Source organism: Monodon monoceros, unplaced genomic scaffold (genome assembly GCF_005190385.1).
Source record: "Monodon monoceros isolate NGI ecotype Baffin Bay Population unplaced genomic scaffold, NGI_Narwhal_1 Contig6495_ctg1, whole genome shotgun sequence".
In the NCBI taxonomy this organism is placed as follows: Eukaryota; Metazoa; Chordata; class Mammalia; order Artiodactyla; family Monodontidae; genus Monodon; species Monodon monoceros.
Window position 1 is genome coordinate 1 of NW_021702216.1, and position 15,555 is coordinate 15,555.

Sequence of the window (15,555 nt, forward strand, 5' to 3'; positions counted from 1 at the left end):
TGGGTGACCCAGTCCTAGGTTCTATATGGTAGAAGCAAACCTCCTTACTTGTTGGAGGACCAGTGAGACAGAGAGAAAATTTGGAGGAGCCTGGACTCTGTTTGGAAGGAGTGTGCATGCTCCCACCTGGCCCTGGGACCGGGCAGAGAGAGGTCCGCTTCAGCAGCTGCCAGTTTCCAGTGAGCAGGTTCACCACACACCCCAGCCAGAGCAGAAGAAATGCTCTGCCTCCACTAACTCCATGCCCCAACATGTCGCTGGATCTGGGGCAGTCAAGACCAGGGAAAGACTCCATTTATGGATGAAGAGGCAACCCAGTCCCAGGGCAAAGCCCAGGTGGGGCTGCGGTGGCCATTGTGGGAACTTGCTCCACTGGTACATGAGAAGCAGCCCACACCTCTGACGGTAGCTGTTTGGCCACAGCTCACCCACTCCACCATACATGCAGAGAAACAACACTGGCTCTGCCTTCTCCCTTTGGAGCAGTGCCACAGCAGGGCGGGAGTGGTGGAGGCTGGAGACACTGGTCAGCTGGGAGAGAGTAAGGGGTCTTGTCCCAGAGGCAGGATAATATATGAATAATTGCCCAGCCTTAAGACCAAAGAAAGAGCCCAGAGACAAGGACAAGGACATCAATGGTTTAATGGATATGGATCTTACTAATCCAGGGCAAGGTCCATGATAGACACTCCACCATGGTGCAGACACATTAGCTAGGAAGTGGCAGCAGTCTTTTTTACTGTGGAGCAGGGGGAGTTTATCTGATTTAAAGGGAATTGATGTGAGGTTGGCTCATCAATTCTTAGGGAAACCAGCAGAGGAGTATGCCACTCACAGTCCCTTTTATAAACTATCAATGTGAAGAAGTTATGAACTAAAGATTAGAACAATCACTAGGACTTCCTTGGTGATGCAGTGGTTAAGAATCCGTTTGCCAATGCCGGGGATGTGGGTTCGATCCCTCGTCCGGGAAGATCCCACATGCTGTGCAGCAACTAAGCCCGTGTGCCACAACTACTGAGCCTGCGCTCTATGACCCACATCCCTCAACTACTGAAGCCTGCACCTAGAGCCCATGTGACCCAACAAGAGAAGACACCAGAATGAGAAGCCCTGAGCAGCACAACGAAGAGTAGCCCCCTGCTTGCCACAATTAGAGAAAAGCCCATGGGCAGCAATGAACACCCAACACAGCCAAGAGAGAGAGAAAGAGAGAAAGAAAGAAAGAAAAAGAAAAAAGAAAGACACACGATTACTATCTGTGGCTAGAGAAAGAAGGTAGGCATTGACTGATTAGGTCTTATGATTAAGAGAGAAGTTCTGCCATGTGAGTAGGGTGCTGGTGAGTCAGACTTGGTGGAGCAGGGGGTGTATAAAGAACAACAATACAGCCATTTTTGGTGCCTGATTATACCTCAGCGTTTCTCAGTTGGGCACAATCACTGACGATGCAGGCAGGAGAGCCTTTTCTGGGGGACCAAAAGTAGTGCTTTCCCTCTTGTTTAGCTGCCTCATGCCTGCTGAATATCTCGTCTCCATATTCCCAGTTATGGTCCTGTAGCTTTTTTTTTTTTTTTCTCTGACCATAGCTTACAAAATTACTTTTATCACGTCAGGCTGCATGCATTTCAAGAGCAATAGAATAATGTTTACTTGCTTCTAATACCAGTGGATGTAAACTTGGGTTGGCTCCCAGGAGTCTGAGATTATGTCCAAACACTTCAGTAATCAGTAGCATTAAAGACTTTTAAATGCTCTGATGAATCTCGCCAATTCTCTCATGGATCCCCCACACCTTAAGAAGGATGGAGCCTCCTCCCCGCCTGCCCCACCCCATTGATTTCCCAGCGCTCCGCGCGATGCTACTCGGTTTTTTCCTGGTGTTTCTAGTGGGGAGCGCTACTCCTTGAGCCTTTACCCTTACATTACCCAGAAGAACTTGCGCTAAGGCGAAGTTCATCCAACGAAAATGTAGAAAATGGACATTTCCGGGAGGGGAAACATCAGGGAGGGGGACTTCCGGTGTCTTCGTGGCAGACGTCTTGATTGTTGATGAGGCTGTGGACCTGGTCAATAGCTCCGCTGTGCGGTGTTGAGAAAGAGGTGAGGGGCCTAGGAGGCGGAAGTGGAGGGTTTATGCGCACTACAGAGGGACGGGTCTTAGGGACGGGGACGACGCCGCCGCTTGCTGGGAGTAACCGTGCCGACTCCGACCCGGTCGCTGGACTGTCGCCGCTCCGCTCCGCACAAAGGCTCCGATGGCAGCGCCTGCGCTGAGGGACCCACCTCAGGTAAACGCTGCGGTCTCCGGGTTCTCGCCTGCCCGTTTCCCCGCAGAAATACAAACGCCCCGAGTGAGCGGCGCCTGGTCACGTCTGGTCCAGGACAGTGAGGGCTTCAGGGTTGTTTTATATATCTCTGACCACCACTGTATGCGGTGTGAGTGAGGCTCGGAGATGCAACCGAAGCAGGAACATTCCGGGGACGTGTATTCCGTCTTGTTTCTGCGAGGAACAAAGTTTGAGACCAGGCTGCATCTGGAGTGGTAGCTGAGAGGTTGTACCTTTCTTCTAAGGGCTCTCGGAGCAGTGGAGAGTTTTGAGCAAAGGAAGGACACAATCTGAGTTAGGCTTTTAAAAATTCTCCAAAGCCTGTTCAGTGGAAGAAAAGACTCTAGGTGGGCGATGAGGACTTTGAGGCAGAGGGAAGTTGTGGCTTTTCCAAGGTCACAACTGATAAACGATAGCACTGGGGACGGAGGCAGGGAGGGGAGATTAGCCAGTTAGCCCGAGGTTACCTGGCTCTTGTTCCGCCAGGGAAGGTCTGATCCCCTGGAGTACCACCATGGTCACTTTCTTCTATGGCCTGCTTGTTCCCACAGATTCCCAGGGCTGCAGAAGCACTTTTAGTGAATGGAGGTTGTCCCAATCCCTCACTTGTTTTGACCCCCACGCACGCATTCTCTGTATTTGAGGTGTCTTAGGGCTCTTCATCTGCCATTCTACTAGCTTTTTGGTTTGGGGACCTTGGAGAACCTCATGCTCTGGGTACTGAGTGCAGGCCTAGACGTTCTATGGAGGGAGTATGGAAGGTTACTCCAGAACCCACACCAGTTTGTGGAAGTACTTTGAGGTGAGGTTGAGTTGGTTTAGGTAAGTGCAGGTCTCCTTAATTTTCTGGTGGGAATAAACAGCGCAGAAGAGCAGGATTTCGGCTTCAAATGACTGCCTGTGTGTTCTGGAGGTATTGGGAGATTCAGATCAGAGGAGGGAGGTTTTCTACCCCAGGTCTCAAATGGCTACATCTTTTTGGGCAGTAGGGGAAATGTGTGGGAAGATGGACTGTGGGTTTTCAGGAGTGAGACCGTTCATGGTTTCATTTGTCCCTCTTATACCAGGGCAGTGTGACCTTTGAGGATGTGGCCGTGTACTTCTCCTGGGAGGAATGGTGTCTTCTTGATGAAGTTCAGATACACCTGTACCTTGATGTCATGCTGGAGAACTTTGCTGTTGTATGCATGCTGGGTAAGGCCCTCACACCCACCCCTATCCTCTGAGCTAGGTTCTTCCTTTCTTCTCTTCCTCAAGGGCAGCTCTGTCCTCCCATCTGGAACATGGGCACTGCTTTCTTCTTAAATTCCTTGGTTATGTGCTGTGGTTACTATGGCTAGGCAGAGTGCATCCCTAGTCCTTAGTGCCCGAACACCAGTAGCCCCAAAGTTGCAGCTAAAGATTCAGGGTTAGTAGTCTTTTTTGTAGATTGTTTTTAGTTTTATTGAAGTATTGTTGATTTACAATTTTGTTTTAATTTCTGCTGTACAGTAGGTCCGTGGTTATCCATTTAAAATACAGCAGTGTGTACATGTCAATTCCAAACTCCCTAACTATCCATCCCCTTCACCCTTCCCCCTTGGCAACCACAAGTTCATTCTCTATGTCTGTGAGTCTGTTTCTGTTTTCTAAACAAGTTTATATGTATCCATTCTTTTTAGATTCCGCATATAATCGATAACATACGTTATTTGTCTTTGTGTTTGTGACTTACTTCACTCAGTATGACAATCTCTAGGTCCATCCATGTTGCCGTGAATGGCATTATTTCATTCGTTTCAGTGGCTGAGTAATTTTCTGTGGTATATAAACACCACATTTTCTTTATCCATTCAACTGTCTACGGACATTTAGGTTGCTTCCATGTCTTGGATATTGTAAACAGTGCTGCATTGAACATTGGGGTGCATGTATCCTTTCAAACCATGTTTTTCTCTGGATATATGGCGAGGAATGGGATTGCTGGAATATATGGTAACTCTATTTTTTTGAGTTTTTGAGGAACCTCCATACTGTTCTCCATAGTGGGCTGTACCAATTTACAGTCCCAGCAGCAGTGTAAGAGGTTTCCTTTTTCTCCACACCCTCTCCAACACTTGTTATTTGTAGATTTTTTAATGATGGCCATTCTGACTGGTGTGAGGTGGTACCTCGTTGTATTGAATAATTTTGATTTGCATTTCTCTGATAATTAACAATGATGAGCATCTTTTCATGTGCCCATTGCTCATCTGCGTTTTTGCTTTGGAGAAATGTCTATTTAGGTCTTCTGGGTTGTTTGTTTTCTGTTACTGAGTTGTATGGCTGCTTAGATATTTTGGAAAATTAAGCCCTTTTTGGTTACATTATTTGGCAATAGGTTATCTTTTTGTTTGGCTTATGATTTCCTTTGCTCTGCCAGAGCTTGTAAGTTTGATTACGTCCCATTTGTTTATTTTTGCTATTATTCCTGTCGCCTTGTTAGGGTCAGTAGTCTTCCCCTCTGCCTGGTGGTAGATCCCTCCTTGTTTGACCTTTCTATGGCCAAGTGACTGTCCAAATTAATGGTACCCAGGTTTTGCTCCATTTTGGTACCTGACATTTTTTTGTGTGACTGTGTGACAGTATTGTCACTGATGTGGTCACTACTACAACAGACCATGAAATGTGGCTGCAAGACACTTTTTCAAGGTTCCAGTTTCACTGTATCCACACCAGTATCTGTTATTTTCTTTCTTTCTTTCTTTCTTTCTTTCTTTCTTTCTTTCTTTCTTTCTTTCTTTCTTATTAATTAATTAATTAATTAATTTTTGTTGTGCTAGATCTTAGTTGTCACAGGCGGGCTCTCTAGTTGTGGCTTGCGGGCTCCTGAGTTGCTTCTTGTAGGCTCCTTAGTTGCACCACACAGACTACTTAGTTGTGGCATGCAAACTCTTAGTTGCGGCATGCATGTGGGATCTAGTTCCCTAACCAGGGATCGAACCCCAGCTCCGTGCATTGGGAGCATGGTGTCTTAACCACTGCGCCACTCGGGAAGTCCCAGAATCTGTTATTTTCTGTTTTTTGTTTTGTTTTGTTTTGTTTTGCCCTCACTGAGGGGCATGCAGAATCTTGGTTCCCCAAGAAGTGATTGCCAGGGATCGAACCTGCACCCCCTGCAGTGACAGAATGCAGTCTTAACCACTGGACCACCAGGGGAGTCCCTGTTATTTTCTGTTCTTTTGATCATAGCCATCCTAATGGGTGTGAAATGGTATATCTTTCTCATTTCAATTACATCCCTTTTGGTGTGCTTATTGGTCATTTGTATATCTTTAGAAAAATATCTGTTCAAGTCCTTTTTTATTAATTAATCAGGTTGGTTTTTTGGTTGTTGTTGAATTACAGATTTATCCATAGATTCTGGATATTAATCCCTTTTTTTTGTTTTGTTTTAGGGGTTGAGCTATTCTTTTTTATTTGATTGATTGATTGATTGATTGGCTGCGTTGGGTCTTCTGCTGCTGCGTGCGGGCTTTCTCTAGTTGCAGCGAGTGGGGGCTCCTCTTCGTTGCGGTATGAGGGCTTCTCATTGCAGTGGCTTCTCTTGTTGTGGAGCACAGGCTCTAGGCACGCAGGCTTCAGTAGTTGTGGCACATGGGCTTCAGTAGTTGTGGCTCAAGGCCTCAAGAGCGCAGGCTTAGTAGTTGTGGCATGCGGGTTTAGTTGCTCCGTGGCATGTGGGATATTCCTGGACGAGGGCTCGAACCCATGTGCCTTGCATTGGCAGGCAGATTCTTAACCACTGTGCCACCAGGGAAGCCCTTAATCCCTTTTTGTATACGTGTTTTGGAAATGTTTTCTCCCAATCTGTGGTTTCTTTCTTACTGTGTTTATAGTGTCCTTTGATGTTAAAAAGTTTTTCATTTTTTTCCGTTTCCCCCCCCCAGCTTTCTTGAGTTATAATTGACAAATAAGATTGTGTAAATTAAGGTATGAGACAAAAATTGTTCATTTTTATGAGGCCCGGTTTGTGTAGTTTTTGTTTTGTTGCTTTTGCCTTTGTTATAAAGGCAAGAAATCATGGCTGAATCCAACATTCTGAAGCTCTTCTTGTTTGTTTTTTCTTAGAATTTTCTAGTGTTAGCTCTTATGTTTAGGCCTTTGATATATTTTGAGGCCTTTGTTTAGTCCTATAGTTTAGGCCTTTGATATATATATTACGTTTAGGCCTTTGAGTTTTTGTGTATGGTGTTAAGTAAGGTTCTAATTTCATTGTTGTGCATGTGGGTATCTGGTTTTCCCAGCACCATTTGTTGAAAAGGCTGTCCTTATTCAGTGGAAACCATACTCTTCTTAGTAATTATTGCATCATATATTTGAGGGCTGATTTTTAGACACTCTAGTCTCTGTTCTATTCCATTGGAGTATATATCTGTCATTAGGCCAGTAGCACATTATGCTGTTTTGCTTACTGTAGCTGTATAAGACAGTTTGAATTTATGTGCTGTGAATCCTTCAACTTTTTGTTTTTCACAATTGCTTGGGCTGTATTGAATCCCTTGAGAATCTATGTGATTTTGAGTCTGAGTTCTTCTGTTTCTTGAAGGCATCATTGTTTTTGATAGGGATTGCGTTGAATCAAAAAAATCCCCCACCTGAGTGTTAAAATTGATGAATCTTCACGAACACATCATTATCACTCAAAATCTAAAATTTGCGATAGGGTTCACTCGTGGTGTTGTACATTCTGTGGGCTTTGATAAATGTATAATGACATGTATTCACCATTATAGTATCATAAAAAATGTGTTCAATTTTCAACTAAAAATTCTCCGTGTCCCACCTGTTCATCCCTTCCTCCCCCATACTCCTTTGTATCCCCTGATTATTTTTTTACTGTCTCATTAGTTTCCCCTTTTTGAGAATGTCATATCCTTGGACTCATACAATATGTAGCCCTTTCATCTTTGCTTCTTTCACACAGTAATACGCATTTAAGTTTTCTACATGTTTTTTCATGACTTGATAGCTCATTGCAGTTTAGCTGTAAATAATATTGCTGTTCTCTGGATGTATCATGTTTATCCATTCATCTACTGAAGGACTTCTTGATTACTTCCAAGTTTTGAAAGTTGTGGATAAAGCTACTGTAAATATCTGTTTGAAGGTTTTTGTGTGGATGTCCGTTTTCAAATCCTTTGTCTAAATACCACAGAGTACAATTGCTGGAGGATATAAGATTATGTTTAGTTCAGTAAGAAAGTACCAAACTGCCTTTCATAGTGGACTGTACCATTAAGCATTCCAGTCGGCAATGAATGAAATTCCTGTTGCTTCACACCCTTGCCAGGATATGGTGTTGTCAGTGTTTGGATTTTGGCCATTTTTATAGGTATGTATTGGTATAGGCCCTTTTAAAATAATTTATTTATTTTTGGCTGTACTGGGTCTTTGTTGCTGCGCATGGGCTTTCTCTAGTTATGGCAAGCGGGGGCTACCCTTTGTTGCAGTGCGCAGGCTTCTCATTACAGTGGCTTCTCTTGTTGTGGAGTACGGGCTCTAGGTGCACGGGCTTCAGTAGTTGCAACATGCAAGCTCAGTAGTTGTGGCTCGCACCTCTAGGGTGCAGGCTCAGTAGTTGTGGCGCATGGTTGCTCCCCGGTTCTTAGTTGCTACCCGGCATGTGAGATCTTCCCGGACCAGGGCTCGAACCCGTGTCCCCTGTGTTGGCAGGCAGATTCTTAACCACTGCGCCACCATGGAAGCCCTGGTATCTGCTTTTGATTTTAATTTGTATTTCCTTGCATCTTTGTATATGCTAAATTTTCATGTGGATGTCTTCTTTTAATGAGGTGTCTGTTAAGGTGTTTTGCTCATTTTGTATTTGGGTTGTTGTTTTCATACTGAATTTTAAGGGGTTCTTGTACTTAACTTTTAGGCCCATTATCCATTTTGAGTTAATTTTTTGTGAAGGGTGTAAGGTTTGTGTCTAGAATTCATTTCTTGACATGTGATGTTCAGTTGTTCCAGTACTATTTATTCAAAAGACTTCATTTTTCTCCATTGTATTGCACTTGCTCATGTGTCAATGGTCTGATGAGTATATTTCTGTGGCTCTATTTCTGCACTGTCAATACTGTTCATTGATCAGTTTCTCTATCCTTTCAACAATACCACACTGGTTTGATTACTTCTTTTTTTTTTTTTTTGCCTGCTAGGCCTCTTGTAGGATCTTAGTTCCCCAACCAGGGATTGAACCCCTGGCCCTCAGCAGTGAAACCGTGGAGTCCTAACCAAGGGACAACCAGGGAAGTCCCAGGCTTGATTACTTTAGATACTAAGCCTTATTTTACTTTTTCTTTCTTTCTTTCTTTGTTTTTTTTAAAGATACTAAGTCTTGAAGTTGAGTAGTGTCAGTCTGCAACGTTCGTTCTTCAGTATGGTGTTGGCTATTCTAGTACTTTTGTCTCTGTGTATAAACTTTAGGATCAATTTATTTATATCCACAAAATTACTTCCTGGGGTGATTTGGACTGCATTGAAACTATAGGTGAAGTTGGGAAGAACTGACATCTTGACTGTAGTGGGTCTTCCTATTTATGAACGTGAAATAGCTTTCCATTTATTTAGTTCTTTGATTTCTTCATCACAGTTTTATAGTTTCCCTCATGTAGATCTTGTACATGTTTTGGTAGATTTATAACTAAGTATTTCTTCCTTTCTCTCTCCATTTGTTCGGTGGTGGGGGTATTAATGTACATGGTCTTGTGTTTTTAATTTCACATTTCACTTGTTTATTCCTGATGTATAGGAAAGTGATTGACTTTTGTATCTTATCCTTGTATGCTGAAACTTTGCTATAATTGCTTCCTAGTTTCAGGATTTTTTGTTGTTGTTGTTCTATATTTTGGTTTTTACATAGCTGGTTATATCATCTGTGAATGAAGGCAGTTTGATTCCTTGCTTCCTGATCAGTATAACTTTAATACAACTTTCTCTTCTCATTGCATTAGTTATGACTTATAGTGTGAAGTGGAAAGTGAGTTGTAAGAGGGAACATCCTTGCTTTCTTCATCTTACTGAGGATGTTTCTAGTTTTTCTCTAGTAAATATGATGATAGCTGTAGAGTTTTATTTAGATTAAGTTGAAGTTGTTACCTATTTTTAGATTACTAGGAAATGGAGATTTTGATCATGAATGGGTGTTGGATTTTCTCAAATCCCCCCACCCCACATCTGTTGATGAGATCATGATTGGTGGATTTTATTTTTATTTATTATTATTTTTTTGGCTGCACCACAGCTTGCAGTGTCCTAGTTCCCTGACCAGGGATTGAACCCAGGCTAAAGCAGTGAAAGTGCCGAGTCCTCACCACTGGACTGCCAGGGAATTGCCGCAGGTTTATATTTAAAGTGGGTTTCTGGACTTCCCTGGATTGCATAGGGGTTAAGAATCCACCTGCCAATGCAGGGGATATGGGTTTGAACCCTGGTCCGGGAAGATCCCACATGCTGTGGAGCAATTAAGCCCATGCGCCACAACTACTGAAGCTGGCACGCATAGAGGCCATGCTACACCACAAGAGAAACCACCACAACGAGAAGCCCGCGTACCACAACAATAGAGTAGCCCCCGCTTGCCGTAACTAGAGAAAGCCCACACGCAGCAACAAAGACCCAATGCAGCCAAAAATAAATTAAAAAATAGGGCTTCCCTGGTGGCTCAGTGGTTAAGAATCCACGTGCCAATGCAGGGGACATGGATTCGAGCCCTGTTCCAGGAAGATCCCACATGCTGCGGAGCACCTAAGCCCGTGCACCACAACTGCTGAGTCTGCACTCTAGAGCCTGAGAACCACAACTCCTGAGCCCGTGTGCCACAACTACTGAAGCCCATGCACCTAGAGCCCCAGCTCTGCAACAAGAGAAGTCACTGCAGTGAGAAGCCCGTGTACCACTACGAAGATTATCCCCTGCTCGACACAACTAGAGAAAGCTGTGCACAGCAACAAAGACCCAATGCAGCCAAAAATAAATAATAAGTAAATTAAAAAATTTTTCTTAAATAAAAAAAAAACACAATGAGATACGACCTGACACATGTTACAATGTCTGTTATGAGAAAGAGAAGAAATAAGTGTTGGTGAAGTTGTGGAGAAAAGGGACCCCTTGTTCACTGTTGGTGGGAATGTACATTGTTGCAACTACTATGGAAAACAGTATGGAGAATCCTTACAAAATTAAAAAGGGAACTTCTGTATGGTCCAGCAATTCCACCTCTGTGTATTTAGCCACAGGGAGTGAAATTATCATATCAAAAAGGTATCTGTACCTCACGTTTATTGCAGCATTATTTATCATATTCAAGAGATGGAAACAACCTAAGTGTCCATTGATGGATGAGTGGATCTAACAAACATGTGGTATATATGGCATATTATTCAATATTATACAATCATAAAAAAAGATGGAAATCTTGTCATTTGCCTCAACATGGATAGACCTTGAGGACAATATGCTAAGTGAAATAAGTCAGAGAGAGAAAGACAAATCCACTTGTCCCACTGTTTCCATGGAGGATTGGCTCCAGAAGCGCCTGCATATACTGAAATCTGTGGATGCTGAAGTCCCATAGTCAGCCCTCTGATTCTGAAGTTTTCCCATTTGTGGATTCATCCAACTACAGATCATGTGATCCTGTGTATATTTGTTGAAAAATATCCATGTACAAGTGGACCCAAGCAGGTTTAACTGTACTACATGAGTATACTTACATGCTGAATCTTTAAAACAAGAACAACACCAAACTCAGATACAGACAAAGGATTAGTGATTGCCAGAGCGGGGCAAGGTGGTTAGAAGAAGTGAGTGAAGGGTGTCAGAAGGTACAGACTTCTAGTTATAAGATGAGTAAGTCCTGGGGATGTAGTGCACAGCATAGTGGCTTTAGTTAGTACAACTGTATTGTATATTTAGAAGTTTCCAGAAGGGTAGATCTTAAAAGTTCCCATCACAAGAAAAAAAAATGTACCTATGTATGTTAACTAAACTTATTGTGGTAGTCATAGCATTGTATACATAAATCAAATCATGTGGTACAACTTAAAGAAATACAGTGTCTCATGTCAGTTTTAGGTCAATGAAAGTTTTTATCTTCTCTGATGCTCTTCCTTTCTCTATGAAACCCAAATTTTTTGATCTACGTCATTTTTCCTCTCTGAAGAACTACTTCTAGTATAGTCTCACAATTTTTCTGTGTCCAAGAACGTGTTTATTTCATCATCAGTGTTGGAGATTTATGTTGCTGGTTACCAAATTCTAGGTTGGTGATGTCCCCTCTCTCTTACCACTTTGAATATTTTACTCCATTCAGTTCTTATTTCCCTGAGTTCTAAGGAGAATTCAAATGTAATTGGTTTTTTGGCTCCTCTTGGGAAAGGTGTTGATTCCTTTAGCCTCTTTTAGGTTGTTGTTGTTGTTGTTTTCTGCATTTGAATGTGGTAAGCCTAAAGATGTAGTTGTTTTGGCATTAAACCTGCCTCATGTTCCCTGAGCTTTCTGGATCTGTTGGTTGGTGTCTGGCATCATTTTGTTAGAAATTCTCCATCATTATTGCCTCAGTTATTTCTTCCGTTTCTTTTTTTCATTCTGTTTGAGATGTTTCCATATGTGTGTGTTAAATTTTTTGTTGCTCTCACACGCGTGTTGTATATTACGGTATTTTATTTTATTTTTTGTCATTTTTCAGTTCGCTTTTCAGTTTTGGAAGTTTCTCCTAAGAGAACATGAAGCTTAAAGGTTCTTTCGTTAGCTGTATGCAGGGTATGAATAAGCCCATCACATCATTCTTAATTTCTGTTATAGTGTACTTGATCTTTAGCATTTCTTTTTGGTCCATTGTTAAAATTTTCATCTCTCAGCTTACATTTCCCTTCTGGCATTGTATGCTGGCTGCTTTATCCATTAGTAGACATTAATCAGCATATTAGTCATGATCATTTTATATTCCCAGTGTGATCGTTCACACATCCCTGTGATATCTGATTTTGATTCTGAAGCGTTGTCTTTTCAAACTGTTTTGTGGGACACTGCAGATTTTCAGAAGACGCCATGGTTGCAAAGAGTTAGATCAATTAGATTCTGCCAGTACAATAGTTGTTTAGGTGGCGAGATACATTCCTAACATTTTGTACTCCATCCACTGTATATCCTTCCCTCTGGCTCCACCGGATGTTCTTTTTTTTTTCGGCCACGCTGCATGGCATGCCCGACCAAGAATTAAAGCTGTGCCTCTTGCATTAGAAACAAACAGTTTTAACCACTGTACCACCAGGAAAGTCCTTCCACCAGACACTCTTTTTTTCTTTTTTTTTGGCGGTACACGGGCCTCTCACTGTTGTGGCCTCTCCTGTTGCGGAGCACAGGCTCCGGACGCACAGGACCAGTGGCCATGGCTCACGGGCCCAGCTGCTCCGCGACATGCGGGATCCTCCCGGACCGGGGCACGAACCCGTGTCCCCTGCATTGGCAGGTGGACTCTCAACCACTGCGCCGCCACGGAAGCCCACCAGACATTCTTTATGTAATATTTAAATGTTGTGTATTGTGTACTGAGTTCCTCTGGGCCAGTGTTGGCTATTCAGCCATCCTATGTTAGGACTTGTATTATTTGTTTCCCGTGTAGTTGGTCAGATTGGTATGGAGAGTCATTAGGGCTTTACGGGATGGATATGAATCTGGTTTCAGCAAAAAGCCTCAGATGTAGCCTGATTACGATGAATGGCAGCTGAGAGAGGCCATGATCAGGGCTGTGTTCAAGTCATATCAGGAAGTATGAATTCCTTGTGACTAGTGTTTTAGTGCCACTGTCGGTGGCTGCAAAGCACTTCTCTCGATTTTCTCCATTCGTGACATTCTGCCAACTTGTCTTTTCTATTTCCCATTTTTATTATGACTCCGGCCTCGCATTCATTCTCTAACACCTCTGTAAACCACTTATCTCATGTGGTATTTACACTGATTTTCCCATAGTACCTACTGACACTGCTTGTATTCTCAACATAAGGAATCCTTTAATATTTCTTGAATGCCAGCAACTTGTTTGCAGTCAGATTTTTGGAGGTCTGGACATACACTTCTGTACACTATCACAGGTCACCAGGAGATGGGGTCCTGGTAAAAGCCATTGACAGAGGAGTGAATTATAGAAGACACCTATCGCCTTGGGCCACATCCAGTCCTTGTGTCCTGTACTTGGTGAGAGCAGCTGCTTCTCAAGTTGACCCCAAATTCATTTCCTGAATACGACCCTGTGGACTCGTTCTTTCACGTGTCAAATGTAGAATTGTGCTGGCCTTACTCCCCCCAATAAAGTCAACATGAACTTCACCATCACTTCTTTGTTTTCAGGTTCTTTTCCTGGAGTTGAGGATGAAGAGATGACTTCTGAACAGAGTGTATCTGAAGAAGGAGTGTCACAGATGAGGACCCCCAGGGCAGGTTTGTATCCTGAGAAGACCCAGCCCTGTAAGATGTGCATTGCAGTCTTGAGAGACATTTTGCACTTGGCTGAAGAGCAAGGAACAAATAGGGAGCAGAAAGCATACAGATGTGGGGTATGTGGGAAACAGTTCTATTTCACTGAAAACCTTCAAGAGCACCAGAAGCAGCACATTAGAGAGAATCCCATATGGTATGGTATGCAGAGACCCTCATTTTGGAAAAGCTGCCCAATCCACACAATAGGGAATCTACCTACCTACATGGAGATTGGGAGTGACTTCGTGGCCAACATGGGAGTTCAGCCACAGGCCACTAATACCAGGAAGAAATGAAACAACAGTAAAGAGTGTGAAGCTGTTTTTCACAGTGGAAAAGGTCATCACAGCTGGGGAGAAGGCACGAAAGCCTCTAGCCACACAGAAATACTTGTTCAGGATGAAAGAGTCCTTACTAGTGTAAGGTTGTGTGAGTGCAGCAAATGTGGGAAAGCCTACACCCAAACATGTAAACTTATTCAGCCTGAGCAAGTTCACACTGGAGAAAGGCCTTACTAATGCAGCCATTGTAGAAATTATTTTAGCCACAAATCTGGTCCCCTTGGACATCAGAGAGTTAACTGTGGAAGAACACTCTGTGACTGCAGTGAATGTGGCAGATCCTTTAGCCTAAGGAAGTACCTCAGAGCACATAGGAAAATCCACAGTGGAGAAAAGGCTTATGAATGCAAGGAATATGCTAAACCTTTCATTGAAAAATGCATGTTAATTGAGCATCAGAGAGTTCACACTGGAGAAAAGCCTTATGAGTGCAGTGAATGTGGGAAATCTTTTGTTGCTAAGAGTGGCCTCCACTATGATGAGAGAGTTCACAATGGAGAAAGGCCTTATGAGTGCAGTGAATGTGGGAAATCTTTTACTGCTAGGTCAGGCCTTCATGATCATCAGAAAGTTCACACTGGAGAAAGGCCTTATAAGTGCAATGAATGTGAGAAATGTTTTACTGGTAGCTCTAGCCTTCTTCGTCATCAGAGAGTTCACAGTGGAGAAAGGCCTTATGAGTGCAGTGAATGTGGGCAGTCTTTTACTATTCGATCCTCTCTCTATGATCATCACAGAGTTCACACTGGAGAAAGGCCTTATGGGTGCACTGAATGTGGGAAAGCCTTTAAGCAAAGACAGCTCCTCCGCATCCATAGGAAAATCCACACTGGAGAAAAGCCTTTTCAGTGCAAGGAATGTGGTAAATCTTTCACCCAAAGGTGCCACTTGATTAAACATCACAGAGTTCATACTGAAGAAAGGGCTTTATGAATATCATGAACGTGGCCGGCAGTGACATTGAAGGAGTTCCGGGTGGTAAGAGAGTGAGAAGAACCCGTGCAGCTAATGGACCCTTTCTAGAGAGGAAACTGAGACATAGAGATGATGTGTCATGTGTTTGTGATCTCCCAGAAATGGGCAGTGATCTGGGCTTCAGTGCCAGGTTGCCTGGTTCAGGATATCGAGAGTCTGGTCACTTCACTCCTCCCCTGCCCCCACCCCCAGGTTTGGGGACTGAAAGAACACCTTGTCCATCCTGACACTTCTGTGCTCCGATCCCCACACCAGGAGCCCTGCTCACACCCCAGCCCCATGCTGATGGACAGGATTATCTTTGGGAACCAATATTGATGACTTTCCTGTGACTGACTCCATTTATGTATCCAACAAATCCAGTGCTGTGATTCAGTTATTATTATTGGCATTTGTGAAAGGAGGGGTGT

At 43.3% G+C, this 15,555-nt stretch overlaps 1 protein-coding gene across 1 annotated transcript; it reads left to right on the forward strand.

Moving 5' to 3' along the window:
- Positions 1 to 2,178: 2,178 nt before the first annotated feature.
- LOC114890787 (zinc finger protein 211-like) lies at positions 2,179 to 15,131 on the forward strand. Its single transcript, XM_029214667.1, is given in 3 exon segments — positions 2,179 to 2,291; positions 3,398 to 3,524; positions 13,701 to 15,131. Coding segments are annotated over 3 exon segments (1,563 nt in total). The 5' UTR covers positions 2,179 to 2,258; the 3' UTR covers positions 15,104 to 15,131.
- Positions 15,132 to 15,555: the final 424 nt, after the last annotated feature.